This window comes from Gallinula chloropus, assembly GCF_964237585.1.
Source record: "Gallinula chloropus genome assembly, chromosome: 2".
NCBI lineage: Eukaryota > Metazoa > Chordata > Aves > Gruiformes > Rallidae > Gallinula > Gallinula chloropus.
This window is the reverse complement of record NC_140086.1, coordinates 23,589,852-23,607,650: the sequence shown is the minus strand read 5'-3', so window position 1 is coordinate 23,607,650 and position 17,799 is coordinate 23,589,852. Positions and strand designations below refer to the sequence as shown.

General features: G+C 39.7%; 1 protein-coding gene across 1 annotated transcript in view; it reads left to right on the top strand.

Annotated features, from left to right (window-relative positions):
• Positions 1-14,054, top strand: part of SPAG1 (sperm associated antigen 1) — a gene marked incomplete at both ends in the record, with an annotated part of 41,796 nt that extends 27,742 nt beyond the window's left edge. Inside the window, 6 exons of the mRNA XM_084259964.1 lie at positions 3,833-4,005; positions 7,011-7,152; positions 8,026-8,152; positions 11,315-11,479; positions 13,389-13,766; positions 13,923-14,054. Coding sequence (XP_084116090.1) covers positions 3,833-4,005; positions 7,011-7,152; positions 8,026-8,152; positions 11,315-11,479; positions 13,389-13,766; positions 13,923-14,054 — 1,117 coding nt within the window. The remainder of the gene's footprint in view (positions 1-3,832; positions 4,006-7,010; positions 7,153-8,025; positions 8,153-11,314; positions 11,480-13,388; positions 13,767-13,922) is intronic.
• Positions 14,055-17,799: the final 3,745 nt, after the last annotated feature.

Genomic DNA, 17,799 nt, shown 5'->3' with positions numbered 1-17,799 from the left:
AAATAGAAAAATGCAATTCAGTTTTGTTTGTTTTACATGCTTACTCGTTTCTGTATCCTTCAGAGGCAGGGTTGTCACAACTAGTGCGTTATAACTAGAGGTCTGGCTCTTTCATTTAGGCATTTTCCTGTAGCTTCACAGTTTTCCTCTGCCAGCAGTAGGTAAAATTATGTTTTAGAAATGTAATATTTTAAAGGGGTTTTTACTTGTTTTCTCCCCTAACTTGTATTTGATACCATGTCAAGTAATAATTTGAAGTCCATACCTTTTCTCTGGCATTACTGTTTCCTTTTCATATTAGCACTCTTCCTGTGATAGTTGGAGATTTATGGTAAGTGTGAGTCCTTTGGTATGCTGCAGTTATGTAAACACAGAAGTAGCTTGATAGGGTGGTTGGCCACAAAGCTTAAAAAGAAAAAATTACAAACACTTCCAACATTAATTCTTGGTGCCAAGAGAGATGTCTCAATTTCTATAATTATTAATTTTAATAGTGTAAAGTAAGTATAGACGCAGTATTGTAATTGCATTCTCATTCACATATGGTGAATACTTAAGTGTGTGAATGATAGCTTCTTTCATTCCTTTTTTCTTAATGGGCAAAAAAAGCATTTATGAAAGCAGAACAGCCTTAGTCATTATGCAGGAACCCACATGCATGCAACTTTTAACAGTGGAATCTAGTGCACGGCACTATCATCTGCTCTTAAAAATCTTATTTTTGGTAACACAACTAATTGTTACTGATCTCTGTCTTGGATTGGTGAAATAACCACTCATCCTGGTATCTGTATGATTATTACACTCTTTTTAACCTTGGCTTATTTTACCTGCAGATACTCTTTTCATATTTCTCCTTGACTTTTAACTTGCTTAGGAATAAGCTAATTTCCTTTTTTTCCCTTAACTCTCTTCCTTTTCTCCTCTCTAGGCCTTCCTTAAGTTTTTAGCTTCACTGCTCATAACTCTTTCCTCCCTGGCAACCCATCACCTTATTTCAGCTGCTTCTTCCTTCTCTTCTGCTGGTAATTCATTTTTGCTTGCAAATTCTTAGTTTCTAAAGCATAGACCTCCTGCATAATTGAACTTTTACTATAATTTATTTTGTAATACTTTATCATTTATGCATTAAACTGAAATTGTTTACCAGAGTATTCATTTTCATTTCCAAAAGTAACAGACCTTTCTCAAAATTAATTTTAATAAATTATGATAGCTATTGTACTGCCTTTTAACTTAAAGGGAGAACCCTAAAATACAATTTTATTTGCTTTTAAATTAGAAATATCAGGTCTTAACAGTCTGCTTTTATTGGAGGATTTCTGTGTTTTTAAGTTCCTCAGGGAAAATGGATGGTGATGCTGTAGGAAGCTCACAGGAGAAACACATGTCTGAGGATGGGTTTGACAAACTGTGTTAAGGCTTCTCTTCCTGTACTTAGCTAACTAAGCAGGGTTTCCAAAAATCATAGAAACGAATAGGTGTTCAGCCTGGCATTTCTAATAATTGAGACATAAAACCTATTCCTGATAATTTTACATCCAAAAGGAAATAATTAAGAATCTAAGTACATATTTTGATGACAAGTCAACTCAAACCAGATATAAACAGTTATTTGAGTGTCTACCATGTTGATTACATGATGTTAAATTGTGTGTTTTAGTGGTTATCCTGAGGTGATTTTTAGATAAATTTGAAGCTCTAATGTGGGGCAATATCTTTATGCATTTCCATTTGGTAAATTAAAGTTTCATTTCAGTTGTCTCAGCTCCTTTAATATCATTTAACAAATGGCATTAGATGGCTTGGGAGTTTTTATGGTACTGTACCAATAAATTTGTGATAAACTCCAAATCTGCAAGATTTTTGAGTCAAGTGAGGGTGTTAGTGAGGGGAATGTGTGTATTTGCGCCAGCTTTTTCATGAGATACCTCTGCTTTTCAAACTAACCGTGGTGTACAGGTATGCCTTTTTGCAGAAGATGAATTTTAGATTATTTGCTTACAAGAAGTCAGTTGATCATCAAAGACTACAAAGGATTCTTTCTGTTAATTTTGATTAATTAGATCAGGTTTTTTGTCCAACTTCTTAAGCCCATTATGATAAATGGAAAAAAATTAAACAGGAAGTCAGTGAGTTTACTGTAGAATTATTCTGTTACTTTCTATGGGAAATGTCTAAACATAATTAATTGAATTTTAATATTAACTGTATAGTTTTGTTTCCCAGTGAAATAATCTGGGTAAATCTTATTGATGCTTAATTTAATTAATATTGCCATATTTTTCTTAATTTAATTCAGACTACTATCAAGAACCCTAAAGTTTTAGTAAAATGAGAGCAAACCAGAAGTTGGACAAGCTGCTTTGTTTGTATGTCCTATAAAATATTGTTTAGCAAAGTGAAAACAAAAAAGTAACTAGATGATACTATGAAATGCAATATTCTGTGCATGCAGAAACTTACTTTCAGTTAAAAATGTAAGAAGCTGTATATTTCGTGCAAAATTATGTGGTACATAAAGTGACGGATTTGAGAGCTCTACAGTTAGCCTTTTTAATCAATAACAATACTGAAAATACTTTGGTAATTTCTGTTTTATAGAAAAAAAAAAGATTAGAACAATTGCTTCTTGTAAGAATTTGTTCCTGAAGTGCTCAGACTCTGTTGCCATAGTATTTTACTGGGGTTTTTTTTATAGCCGTTACTCCAATATTTAAAAAGAACAAAGCTAAGCAAGAAAACATGATTGGGAAATTTCTCCTCATTCTATCTCATTCTTCATGTCACGTTCAGGTTTCTCACTTTTTTTTTTCTTGTATGTGTGTTGATGTAGTATGCATTTTACACTTGTGTTAGATGGAAATGCACCTAATATACAAATTTCAGGTTTATTGGCAATAGTACCAATCTGTCCACTCAATTCAGAATTTCCCTTTTTTTAAGTTAGACATCAGGCTTATCTCTTAAGCTCATTTTAAGATGTTTATCCCACTATTATTCTTGTAATTGATTAATATTTGGTTTTTGTGGATTGTTTTTAACACTACAAATACTGTAATGGAACCATGTAATCTTACTCATTATGTTTACTTAGGTCTTTCACCATTCTTTCACCAGAATGTATCACAGCAATGGGAAATTTCCAGTTGAATAGAATTTGGATTGAACCTCTGGCTTTCAGAGATAGATCTATGTATATGTCACATATATACATGCGTGTGTGTTGGTTGGAGAAAGACTAAGCCCTTTTCATTTATTTTCTTTGCATTTTAGAATGGGGATAAAGAATGATTGATTGACTGATTTCTGACTTCTATAAAATGCAGCTTAATACCTAATTTGTAACCTGAACTAGATCTTTAGAGAATTGTGTAAGAGGTTTAATTTGACATTGACAAATTTGGGTACCACACTTTGTCAGAGGATGTTGTAATCTGCACTTGTAATAACACCTATGAACAGTTGAGAAAAACAAACAAAATAAATACATAATTTCCTCCCTCCCCCCCCATTTCTTTCTTGCATGCGATAGGCATGAGCCCAGCTGCAGAGTCAGTCATTTGCTTAAATATTTACAGATCATGCTGCAGTCAGCTTTTTGTCTTCTAAATCCTAGCATAAATGCCCTGACAAGTGGAAACAGTCTAAATCATAAATGGGTGCAATGCCACTGAGTGCTGTGACAATCTTTTTTTAAATTAGTCTTAAGGATAATTGTTTAGTTGTTTTTAAAGAAAGGGGAACATTGCCTTATTTAATTTGGATATAAGTTATTCAAGCATGAGTTAAATATATGACAAGTCATGTTGGTGGGGCTTTTGTCTTTCAGAATAACAAAGACTTTAATAGATCAGGATGGTCCCAGTTGGAGGGAGAAACTGCCACCAATTCCAGTTGTCCCAGTTGCTGCTCAGCTACACAGGTGGGATGCAGGAGACTGTACTTCGGAGAAACAGCCAATAAGTACTACAGATACCAGTAGAGAAGAACAGTTGAAGAATCGTATGTATAGCTAATACAATCATATATACAAACAGGAAAATAATTTTAATTGAAAAATGGAATGCAGGTTAATAATGTCAAAGAAATTGCTTTAGAAAGTTTTTGTCGGAGACATTTGTGAAAAGCCAAGTTAGATGATGGTCATTTCAGTGATTTGGTTTCATGTGGGTTATGAAGCTGTGGTTACAATATTTATTTATTTTTTAAGCCAAGTGATGTAGTTTACAGCATATAATATCTGAAGTTTTATAAAATAAAATATGGCAGAAATGCCCATCAGTAGTATGTTGAGTCCTATCTTGAGTGTTGGTGGTTTCCCTGACATCACACTACAGTTACAATACAGTTCTCCAAAACACCGCCACCCAAACCCCCCAACCTCAGCTGCATAACCTGTAGCTGGCATTTAATTGTTGATGAAAGCATTGCTCAGCTCTTCAAAACAGAAAGGGTGGACTTCTAGATGGCCAGTAGGTAGTGAAATGGGTATAGAAGGACACTTCCTGGTTTCTGTTTGGTTTTTGGTTGTTTGTTTTTTTTTTAATGCTGGATTCTAACTTTGACAGTGACCAATTATTAGTCACCTTTTAAGGATGCTAGTTCTGTACTTGTTTGCACATAAGCACTGCATGCTTAACTCCTTTAAGATGCTTTTCTTCCTCGTATTTTTTCCCCTTCATTGCAGTTTCCATTTTTCTCCTCCAGTAAATCAGGTAAAGGAACCTTTCTGATTCAGGTTTTATTGATACAAAACGTTCTTTTTCCAAAAAGGCCTTAACTGATTTATTTTTTTTACTCTTACTTGACTACTGATTGGTTCCCCTTAGAGTTTATTTCAATATAAAGAGAAGTAGTGCTGAAAAACTTCTCATTTCAGTTGCCAGAGGGGAGGCTGCAATGCCTAACTGGGTTTCTGGCCAGATGCGCCCACAGTGTATTACTGCAGTAGTCCGTGTCCTCAAATTGTCTGCACTCCTCTCAGGCACTTGTCCCTCAGCACCAAGAGGACAGACCCAGGGGTTAGGAGCAGGGAGGTACTGATGACAGGCACTGCACATGTAATGACTTCAAAGATGATCTTTCAGATAGCATTAAATTTATTTGTACCTGATGTAAAACAACAGACAACTTACACATTTTAGAATTCATCAGAATTGGACATTGTTCTGGAGAAGGAGGCATGGTTCTGCAAGCTTGTGATAGTGTGGTTTATACATGATTTGAACAATAGAGCATGCTAAGCCACAGTAGTGCTACAGAGAATTGCTCTTCATTGAAGAGACAGGAAGCATGTTGATGTATAATTTAAGGTCAATTAAATTGATAAAAGTTTTACTCTACTTTTCAAATGTACAATGACCCAAGTATTTTCATTACAGTCATCAGTGCATGTTGTTACTGATTCATTGCTCTTAAAGACCAGGCAGCAATTGGGTTTAACTTTTCAGGTTTTTTTGATTAAGTAGAAAAATGATACTTTGCACAGTTGTTGCTATTAAACATAAATGCTTAGCTGGAAAAATGCTTTTTTGTTGTACTGATTGTTCTCCAGGCTTTTTGTTACTATAGGTTTTTATTTAATTGTATAACCGATCTGTTCAATCTAAACCTTTAAGTAGTAAATTTGGATCTATATAACTTTGTGTAACTTCGTTAAGAGAGAGCATGTGAAGATGATTGTAGTGTGAAGTACACAGATGAGCAGCTCCTGAGAACAGTAAGGATCAAGTTTAGCCTCTTACGACCCATAATGAAACTGGCTGTCAGTATCTTCATGAAGTGTTCTCTGTGGTGTCTTTGAGTGTGAGTCTGTGTCAGATAGAGTGGGCTTTGGTTAGGCTTCCTTTTTAACTAAGTGAAGACGGTGTAACCATTTTCTTTGCTGAAGGCTGGCGCTATGGTTGTGGTTGCCTTCTCGGACCTGTAGTACATCAGTGGGACCTGACAGTGACAGCTGGTGCCAGAAGCGTGCCAGCAGTCATGTTCAGTCAGTAGTTAAACCTTACTGTTGGCTGATACTTTTGGGCAACACTTGCTTGTTGTTTTTTGTGTCTTACAACTTTAATTATAATTTAGTTGTGTTTCTTTCTTAAGTCTGTTCTGGTTTCACGTGGTTTCTTAATTTTTTCTCCAAGTCATATGTAGTTTCCTGCCATAGGAGACTGCCATGTTTTTATGGAAGAACTCACTGAGTTTATTGGCTAGAATTGTCTTGTTACATACAGTGTTTAAGACCTGAAGCTTGGCAAGGGGCTCATATTTAGCAGGGTGTAAAAAAGCAGATGTTTATATTGTTGTTTGCTCAATAGAGACATGAAGCTACAGTCAAAATTGCTTTTCCACAGGAAACGTAGCTAAAACTTGTATTCTAACCCAGAAGCACATGTAACAAGTGACGTGGAGTTTAGAAGGAAAGACAGTTATGGAAGAACACATTAATAATAAAAAAGTATGGTTAGGTTTTTTCAGGTTCCTCAAATCATCTTGTATAAATAGTTATTAACAGAATATCACGGATGCATCACTAACCCCTGTTGACGGAATGATCTGTCGTTCTCAGTTTAGCATAGTAATTGTGAGAGTTGCTTGCAGAGAGAATATTAGATCAAATTGTGGTCACCTTGAGGTGGTAGTGGAGATGTAGAAGGCCTTTACTCCTGCTGATTAAATCTCATTGTAAATAAAACTGGGATCTCTGTGGAGATACATAGACCTTCTCTACCACACCAGAAGGGCTAGACAGAAGGAGGTGAAAGTGTCAAGCTGTCTGTTGCATTCCCACTATTTTCAGCAAAATAGTTGGTGCATGGGGAAATAAGCATTGTGCTAAATGTGAGTATGGTAGTTTATGCCTGCCTTAGAGCAGCAGGGGACAGGAACAGGGATGTGCAGGCTGGTAAAGATACTCCAGTAGCCAAGCATTTATTCTTAGTCTGGGTAGATTATTGGGCTACCCTTAATGAACTGACCGACTTACGTAACACTGTGATCCTTTTGTAACGTAGGAGAGGAAGCTGAGGAGAAGTTCAAGAAGTTAAAAACTGAAGGGAATGATTTTGTAAAACAGGGTAATTATGAAGAAGCTGTCAGTAAGTACAGCGAATGCATGAAGTTAAATACCGAGGAATGTACCATCTACACTAACAGGTAAAGATCCAAAATCTAACCCCGCCTTGTGGGATAACATGAGTTGTACTTTCTCACTGCAAAGAGAGACTTTGCATCCCTTCAGCCACTGTTGTAAAAATAGGAATTTTTTTTCCTGCTTGATGAGTGTTTCTAGTAACAAAACTTGTTATTAAACTGCATTCTTTTCCAAGGGGAACAAGTATTAATGTCAGTGATAAATGTCTTAAAATTTTTATATAGATAGAGTAAGCAATGCTAAAAGTTATAATTAGCAGAGAGTTTTGCTACTGATCTGATTTAAATTAAAAATTAGCTGCAGTAGCAGTATTTCAGATACTTCAGAGAAAATGCATGTTTTAAGAAAATAAAAATAGGAACAAGGTCACAGAACAGCATTATTTTAAAGGTTGACCTAATTCTGCAGCGTAATTCTTTATGCTGTAATCTTATCAGCTTTCACAAACTAAGAAGGATTTGATTAGTCCATTACTGGAATAGGAGTCTTCCAAGTAATAATTAGGTGCAGAAAACAGTATTGCTTTTTTAATCTAGAGCACTTTTCTACCCAAAATGGCTGTATAAAGTCCATACGATACCCACTACTCTGCTATTGTGTTGCACTAACTTAGGCTCTGCTTTCAAAATACTTGCATATCTGCCTAACATCAAGCAGCAGCCATACTTGAATTTTGACTTTTACTGCAGGAATTGGCCCTCTCTAAATCCATCCATGTTATTAATACTTACTGGTTTTGATGCACTTTAAAAAATACCACATTGAGACTGAATTGTGTGAAGTATTGTAATTAACATCTATGAGTCAAATATTGTTGGCACTACAGCACTGTAGAATTTACTTATATTGCAGTGTATTCTGTTTTTCTGTGTTAGAGCTCTCTGTTACTTGAAACTGTATAAATATGAAGAGGCTAAGCAAGATTGTGACCATGTTCTTCAGATAGAAGATTCTAATATTAAAGCTTTTTATAGAAGAGCACTAGCGTACAAAGGATTACAGGTGAGGAAAAAGAACATGGCAGGTATTCTTAAGCACTTCTAAACTTGCTTATCCTCTTCAAAGGCAATCAGGTAGTTGCAGTCGATGGGTGAATACAGAGTATGCAGTGCTGATGATTTATTGCTCCGTAGAGCATTAGGCATACAGAAAGACTTCTGCGACATAAAAACCTGCATTTGTGAAAATAGAAGATACTGGAATAAATCAGGTTTGACTGGAGATTGGTTAAGTGAGTTTCAACTCTGTTCCACATTCTAATATGCTGGGTATGTCAGTCTGCTACTGTATCTTTCCTGGTGACAAATGGCTTCTCTCAAGTTTAACTTCTTCTGTCCAGACTAAAATCTCAAGCTGTGTCTTTTGGTATCTGCTCATATTTGAATGCTTGACATGTTAAACAAGTGGTTTAATTATCCTCTCTCTCTTCCTTGTCCAAAGTCATTACAAAGCTTTACCACTAACGTACTTTCTTACTCTGGTAACAGTGTGGGGACTCACCCTTTACCTTTGTCCATCTACACAGTGTCGTCTGCTGTGCTCATCTCACATGCAATTTTTCAAGTACCATTTTTTGAGTATCCTTTTACCTGATCTTCATAAATGCAGACTTAGATTTATCATATCCATCCTGACTGTGACTTCAAATCTTGTGTTTCATCACTTGAACCATGTCATTCTCTCTGTCCATCCCTCTGTTGTTTCCCCTTCTTCACTGATGTTAATTAGCCTCTACAATTGACAGTTCTTTCATAGCAATCCTTACATTGTCAGCTCTTACCTGGTATTGATTTCTAAGCTTCTCACTCCTGTGGCTCCTGTGGCTCATCATCACCTACTTTGTATTAAATTTCACAAGCATCTCAAGCATCTTAAGTGCTTTCTGCGATGTGGCTCTTTTAACTGGTGGTGATCACTCCAGGTGACCACTGAGTTCCTGCAGTGTCCATCAAATGAATACTTACCTCACACCTTGATGCCTTAACAAAAAATTACCTGACCGTGTCTCAGTTTACAGACACCTGAGGACAACCCACTTATGCTTGTTACTATGCTAACCTATTCTCATCCCATGGTAGTAATTCCTAATGCTAGTTATATAGGAATCATGGAATCTTCTGCTTGTGTTAAATTTGTTCTTCTGTTACATTAGCTGGGAAACCTTGAAAGTTTGCTTTGGTTGATTTTCAAAGCAGCTGAAAAACCTTAATTCTATGCCAACACTTCCTGTAACTACACCAAGCTACCTGGTATAATCACCTCTAACCTTTTCTTGTTGAAGTTGGTAAAAAGAGTATCGATACGAACACAGGTGTATAGTGGTTCTGCCAGTCAAACACACTGCTGCAGAATGTAAAGACCTGGAGAAATAACTTCTGCTTTTTTGAATGTACTAGGAAGAAATGCTGGTTCTGCATTATTGAGACACGTTGTTTGTGGATTCCTTCAGAACAGTCTGAGTGGGGGACTCCCAAGATGTTTTGTTGTGGTTGGGTTTAATGCCTTCATTATTGCTAATTCCAGGGATGTGAGAGATTCATAAAACCAGAGAAAGCAACAAAAGTGATTTGAGATTGACAAATGACCCTGTAATGAAAACTTTTAAGAGCTAAAAGCATGTAGTTTGGCAAAGACCTAACTAAGCTGGGAAGTTATTGGTATATAAATACCCAGATATTTTACCACAAAAGCTGCAGCGGGATTTAATGTAGTAAATTAGGGGGTTTTAATAGATAAACTGAGATGTAGTTAAGGGAAGATCAGGAACATACTGTGCTTGTGTGATGAATTAGGCCTGTAACAGTCACGGACCCCAGACTGCATCTCTTGCAGCTGGTAGTCCAATCTCTTGCTTAGGGTACAGCCATCTTGTGTGCTTTTTGTTGAGAAGTTTGTCAGGTTACAATATTAAATCCATTGGTGGTTTGCTGACCCCTGTGATCCTTTCCAGAAGTCTGTTTCCGAATCTCCTTGCTCTAACTGTGACTCTCCACATTTGTAGTTCAGATGGTGTAGCTTAATTAGTAGCTGTTTCCTGACTGAAGCAATCTGCCCCCTTTCTGCATTCATTTCTAAGGCTGAATAATTCTGGTTCTCTTACACTTTTTTATGACAGAGCAGACTTTGCCTACAGACTTTCTGCAGTGTCTCTGCACCTTGAGTATGGGTCATCAGGGTTGAACAAAATACTCTGTTTAGGAAAGGGAATGTGAGTAACTTGTACACTAGTGCTTTTGTTACAGTGGAGGTGCTGAGGAAATGCCTCAGCTGGTACCTCAGGGTTTTTTCCATGATAGTGTGAATGAGTTACAGTAACTTTATGATACTGCTTGGGAACAGAAGAACTGTTAGTTCCCTGACACAAAGCAAGTTGATCTTTTGATGGTCTTTTACTGTTTACTGCTATAATCCATCCTTATTTTTGATACTCCAGCTCTCAAAGTGTCTTGATTTTTCTGTGTGGTATTTTGGTCTTTCTTAGAATCGACGTTGTTAACTTTGTCTCCAGAAAATTGTCTCTAAAAATCATAATTCCTAAATGCCAAAAATTTAAATAAAACCATTAATTATATTGCAAGACTGATTACTGAGGAACTGTGTCCTACTGCCACTCTGTTGCTGGGTTTGTCCTCCTAATCCTGTTAATCCCAGAGTTCATAACGTAATCCCAATCTTCTCAAGTACTACTGAAAAATTCCCTTCTGAGACTACAAGAGGTGGTCTTTTGGATTGAAGCCCAGGAAGATGGGGTGTATTTTAAATCTAAGCTTAATGTAACTCTCTTTTGTGGCAGAGAAAGTACACAAACTGTTGATGGACTCAAATTATATCAGTCCCAAGGAAGCGTTACACTGTAAGCAGTTATGCTTAAAAGCCCCAGCAGTCTTCAGTGATCCATTCTCTGGTAGCAGGGATATGTTTCTCAGAATAAATTAATTCATATTACATATTTAATATGGGAGAAATTAGTCACAAAATACTAACTCAAACTCATCATCCGTTTCCTTTTTTTCCCCATCTAATGAAAGTACTTTTTATTTAGATTAGTTTTGTCTACCTACGGCCAAGATCTTTATTCTTAATTGTAAAGGACAGTAAGGTAGTTCAGATCTATTTTTCTAGCGATGTGCTTATGAAAAACAATATATTCCCTTCTTCTTACAGAATTACCAAGCCAGTGTTGCTGATTTCAACCAAGTACTTCTAATAGATCCAAATGTTCTTGAAGCAAAAAAGGAACTGGAGGAGGTTACCCAGCTGCTTAACCTTGACAGCAGTGCTGCAGCTGGCAGTCCACAAAAGCAAAGGAAGAAAATAACCATACAGGAGGTATACCTGTTCATTTTTAAAAGCAGGCAGTGCAGAAACCCCACATTACAGCTTTTGTTTTGCACTACTTCTACATTTTTTGAGATTGGGTTGTATTTTTCATGTAACTTTGAGGGCATATTGGAGGATTCTTACCTATGATGTGTTCAGTGTCCTTTATATTCTGCTTTAAGGTATGATCAGAACCACCACAGAAAGGGAAAAAAGTGCATTTAGATGGCACTACACTTGAGGATATGCTCCTTGGGAACAGAAACTGCTTAGACTCAGAAATAACTGGTTTACAGAACACAGTGGGCAAATAGCAGGTTTCCTTTTAAAGTCTGTGCTACTCTGGGAGCTTCTGGGGCCGTGCTGGTAAAGGACCATTTTCAGCACGTGTGTTGCCTGTTCCCTGCTAGTAGTAAAGGTACTGAAGGGCTGGAGGTTGAGATCCTGCCTTCAAGATTATGGGTGAAATACCTGTAGGATCTTACAAAAGAAATACATGATGTAATCCACGTGTTGGATCCGATGTTAGCCCTGCAGAGCTCAGGGTAACATTAAGCAATGGAAGGATTTTCTCAGTCATCTGATACTTCTAGATTGTAGCTTTGCTGGTCCTTTAAGAACGTTGGGTGGGTTTTTTTCCCCCTCTTTGTTCTAAAATGCACAGTTAAGGTACAAAGTCATGGGATTGCACAGTGGAACTGTAATTGGATAATGTAATTTCAAAGTGGTGGTAACTGTAGTTACTGATATAAACCAGCTTGTTGCATTCAGTGTCACGAGTGCAGGGGATTTGTGTAACTGGTGTAAGCTGGGTATAGTGTTAGTTAAGCTCCAAGTTGTGACAAACAAAGGAACCAGGAGAGTGTTTAGAAGAGGTTTGGGAAGTGACTACAAAGACCAGTTAACTACATTCCTGGCAGTGGAATTTTTCCAGGGGTGGGGCAGGAAGCGTTTATGTGTGCTGTCATCAGTACAGCCGCCCCCTTAAAGAGCCTCCCCTGTCCTGTCTGCCGCAGTACAGCGTAGTTCTGTGAATACAGGCTGCAAGGACAAGGGAGGGAAATCTGCTTAGAAACTGGGATTTATCATTATTGTTCCATTTTAATCAAGCTACAATTACATACCAAACAGTCAAAATTTCTTTCTTGATACTAAAGATTGTTAAAAATAGAACAGAAAGTCTATAAGCCCAATGCAGTATTTTCCAGAAGTGACTGATCAGTCTCGCAGCACAGCACTGTATGTGCTGTACAGCATCTCCAGACCTCCAGAAAGCCTCATCACCCATAGAAGAGAACACAGCCAATGAGAATGTAATGGGTTCACAGCAATTCCACAACTCTTGATAGCTCGGAATGGATTTCAGCAAATGTTGTCAAACCCACAGTTAATTTTCTAGCGACTGATCGATGGGACTGCAAACTCTGGAGAGCCCAGTGGGTGTTGAGGCAGTTCCACCTTGCAAAGGTGTTGCCTTCCACAGCGAGACTGCAGCCACCAACCCGCTACAGCTGCCGTGTCCCTGTGCTGTCCTACAGGCACGGCAGTGAAAGCAAACCTGGGTGGCCGATGCCGACACGCCAGTGGTGCCTGTCTTGTGCAGCTCCACGTCTGATACACGCACATTTGTACCTGTGGGCTCCTCAGTTTTCTCCTGGGGTTGTCAGTGGCCTTTCTGCAGTGGTGTGCCAAGCAGTGAAATGACATCACATACACACTGCTGACTGCAGACCTTTAAAGATGAATTAGAGAGGACCTCTTCTGGGTGGGGGGAGTAGAACATAAAGGAACATGGATGCCTTTGTTTTATAAGAGTAAAGTGCTGAGTTTAATTTAGCAACACTATTGATGGATGTAGAGTTTATGAAGCTTCAGGTTACCCACATTCCAACAATTTGTTGCCATTTTCTTTGTGAAGGTGACTGAATGCGGTGACCAGGAAGAGAGATGGTTTGCTACACCAGAAGATGTTGTGACCGACCATGTTGCTTCTGAGGAAGCAGTTGAACAGAGTGTGCCACCAAAAACCTATGAGAAATTGCATGTTTTTGAACCATCTAATGCTTATGAGTTTGGTCAGATTATAAATGCAGTGAATACCAATAAGGATAAAGCTGCTTGTGCAGATCTCTTAACAATGTCTGATCCCAAAAAATTGCCCGTGCTGCTAAGTAATAAACTTGAAGGAGACATCTTTATGATCTTTATCCAGTCATTGGAATGTTACGTAGTTGGAAGAGATCCTGGCCTTGTGTATCAGCACCTTTTCTACCTGAGCAAAGCAGAAAGATTTAAGGTAAGAACCTGCACTGAATGTGTACTTAAGTTAAACAGAAGCCTGAAGGAAATGTTCTTATCTTCTAAGGAAATGATATACTGATTTTGTCTCTCTGTCAAATACTAGTGATTTTCAGTCACCCTGTGCTAATTGTAAAATGATCTGTTTTTTCAGGTGGTGCTGGCCCTTCTTAGCAGAACTGAAAAAGAACAGGTTCGGCAGCTGCTTGACTTACTTTCAGAAAACCAGAATCATCAGTACACTTTGGAAGACCTTGAGAACCTTAAAAAGGTTTATGAACTTTAAGAAGTTAGGAGTTCCTGTTTGCATGCTTAGAGTTCATGTTTGTAGGGTGGAGGTGAGAACTCTGCAGACTTGCATGGGTTGAAGGGGGCTTCACCCGGACCATTTGCATTCTACTTGGTTCTGACAGCAGATGCACGTTTAAAACTCGCTGCTCTTTTCTCCTTGTTTATGTTTTAAACTTAGTGCATGTCTTTGTGCTCAGTAAGAGTTCATGTTATTTGATGTACCGATTTTATTTAGACTGTGCTAATTATATGTATAAAAATACATATTTTACATTTTATATATATAATGTGAAACATCTGGATGGTACGATGGATACTACACTTAGTCACCACTTGTTACATCATTTTGTGAGTTGTATGTTCTCGTGATAAAGAAGCATCTCCAAGTTAAACGGGTCAGTTAGCAATAGCTTTGCTACAACGAGTTTACAAATAGTAGTAACGTGTCTCAGACAAACCACTACAGGCCATCTGTTTCTCTATCCCTGCTCTATACGAAACAGGTTTAAACATTTTTGATGCGGTACAGCTTAGCAGCAAAGATGAATGAATAAGGTGTTAGCTTGTCATGGAATATTAAATGGGCATGTTTTTAAATTATTAACAAGCAGTTTTGAGCATGCAGAGAATTACTGGTTTTCTGTGTGTGTGGCAGGGCAGCTGGTTTGCAGGGCTTTAAAGTGACAGTGGTAAACAAGAAGTAGCTGCACTTAGCAGTGAAAATATTTAACTCTGAGGTTTGTAATCAGATTATTTAAAACACCAGCTATTTCTGTTTACAGGCATACTCCTGAAGCTAAAAGTAAAACCATTTTGTGGACCAGTATGATTTTTTTAATTAATTATTTCAGGCAGTACTTACTTGGGTTTTATATTTGATTCTGATGAGCTCCTTTCTTCAAGATGCTTTTAAATTTTTCAGATACCCCCATGCCTTCTTTGCACATGTGATATAAACGTGTATCAGACTCAGTAACGCTGCAGAATTACTACAGATGTTCTAATGAAAATTTCTCTCAGGTGCATATTAATTGAAAAAATAAAGGTTTTTTTTTCTTGGAAAGTACAATTATGGATTTCCTTCCCTGTTTCTACACTCTTTAGTCTTACAATTTTGACATGTGGATTATGAGTTTTGTCTTGGGAGTGCCAAGCATGAGGCTTTTAATTCCTGAAGCACTGTCAGTACAACTGCAGCAGCATTCCACCAGAAAGGTGAGTCCCTGTCCTGACACCCCTGGTCTTTTTCTCCCCCCCATATTTTGAAACATTCCTGTCTTTTAACTCTGACTGGGGCTCTTCTGCCCTTGTCATTTATCGTGCTCTTTTGTCTCCCTCTGCCCCCATAAGCAGCATCTCCTGCTCAGTTCCCTGGTTAAGCTGCTCCCCCAGTCAAAAGTGAGACTGTCCGTCTCACCAGTGCAGTGGGGGGCTTTCTGTGGGGCTTCAGTGGAAACCCAGGGGCACAGAAAGGTGGGAGGGCTGGGGGGGAGGTGGGGAATAGAACCCAGTAACCCAAGACAGATTTACATCCTTTAAGAACAAAGCATTTTCTCTTTAGAAGATGGCAGGAGCCTCTCAAAGGGCAGAGCTGGCATTGTGACACCCCAGTCAGCACAGCGTTACTCTCTTGGGCTGGCCACTCAGCTCCCAGCGTTACACCCACCTTTTCAAACACGAACCAAACTCAACAGCGATACACACCCTGCTTCAGGAGGAGGAGAACCCTTGTTATCCAGGTTTCACACGTCCTGTGCAGCACAGCAGGTGGTGGAAGCTGGTGAGTGCCCAGTTACTTCTAAACACACACTGTTCTTAGGCAGGCAGTTTCTTTTCCCCACTCACCAGTATCTGCTCTGCTTGAAGCAATCCCAGTGCACAACCAGAGCTACACTGTGGCTGCCAGACCCTTCACACGCACAAGAACTGAAGTACTGAGGCTTGTTCATCACAACAAACAGCCTGGTTCTCAAACAGCAGGGGAGCAAGACTTGTAAATCAAGATTTATGATCCAAGGGACTAAGGGCAGCTGCTCAGGGCTGGGCATCACCCCTGATGGGCTGCTGAAGGACTAAATAGCACCTGTCTGTCAGTACTCCCTCCTTTGCTGGGTCTGTTCCTGCACAGCACTGTTTCCCTCTCCCCAGGATGTAATTCAGTGCAAGATGCGGCCTCCAGCTGCACCGTGCGAGGCACCGGCACCGGTGTCATTTCCTCACAGGCCTGTGCTAGTTCTCGGCTGCTTCTTGCTGAATGCCAACCTTGTAAATAAATTCAGCAATGAGAGGGTTTTTTTGCTAGTAAGTGAGAGGGCTTAGAGCTGGATAAACTGCCTGGTGCTCAGAAACATGATTGCACAGCCTGTGAGGCAAGAGCAGCTCGAGCTCTGAACCCATCAGCACCATTAGGTGCCTAAGCCCAGCCACTCCAACTTAGGCTGCTGCGAATGTTGATGTCCTTGGTGGCAAGCAGCAATCGGCCTATTGCCAGGCCACCTTACCAGGACCCAGTGAATGGCGACATGCATCTTGTCAGCTTGCTGGCTGTGCCCACCAAAATGATTTTGGCTGGTACCTGGTGCATAGGCAGCTGCTGAGGCCATCATGTCCCGAAGACACCCAGTTACATGAGCGAGGTGCAACCGCAAGTTCATGTTTGCAGTTGAGCATCCAGCTGCCCCACAGAGTCCAGATTCAGTGCTAGGCAGGAGCCTGTCCCCTCTGCTGCCTCATCAAGACCCCCGGAGATTTCAAGGGAAGCCCAGTGCAGCTGTTTTAGGTATCAGCCTGGAACTGGCAGGGGGATGCTCTTCCTCTGCTGTGCTCCCAGCACCTCACCTCCTTCACCACCCCACAGCAGTTAAACAGAACAGCAGGAGCTTGTCTGCAGAACTTGGCACACTCACCCTCCATCACTTTGCTGTACAGGACATAACTGAGGGGCAGCAGGACAGGGTCACAGCACAGCCCCACTCCCTTTGTGCCACTGAAGTGCCAGTTCAGTGCTTGTCCTGAGAGCAAGGCAGTGCTAAGCCCTGCCCAACATCTGGCTCGGCCCAGTTTGGGATGGCCACCCTACGCTTGCAGCTGCCTGTGCTCCATGAGAGCCAGGAGGTGAACCTCCGGTTTCCCACACAGAAGTGAAGCTGAACAAGGTCCCAGGCAACCTCGCCTCAAAGCCAGGAGCAGCCTTTGTGCATCCTCTTGCACAAAGAGCCTCCTCCCCCTCCTTCCCTGACCTTGGTGTCTACAAAGTTTCTCACGTCATCTCACTCCTCTGTCCGGCGGCAAAACCTCCTGCTGCTTTTCTTTCCCGCTCTTCTTACCTCTGCTACCCCAGCTACCACCATGGCTGATTGACTCGGCCTTGGCCAGCAGCGGGTCCGCCTTGCAGCCAGTTGGTGTTGGTTCTGTCAGACCTAGGGGAGGCTTCTGGCAGCTTCTCAACATAAGCCACCCCTGTAGCCCCCTGCTACCAAAACCTTGTTGTACAAACCCAAACTAAAAGCTTTTTTACCCATGACAGTAATGTCATGCAAAGTAGTCAACTATTTAAAAATTAACCTGGATTTGCATATCAAAATGACTGGAAGAGCTATAACTCAGTAGAAATGTTTACAGATCAGTAAAGAGAAACAGCTCATACACACATAAATCTGAGAGTGACTCAGTGGAGGCAAGGGATGTACAAGCCCAGGTGCTTTACTGCAAACATCCGGGAGGAAAGTTTTTAATCTAAA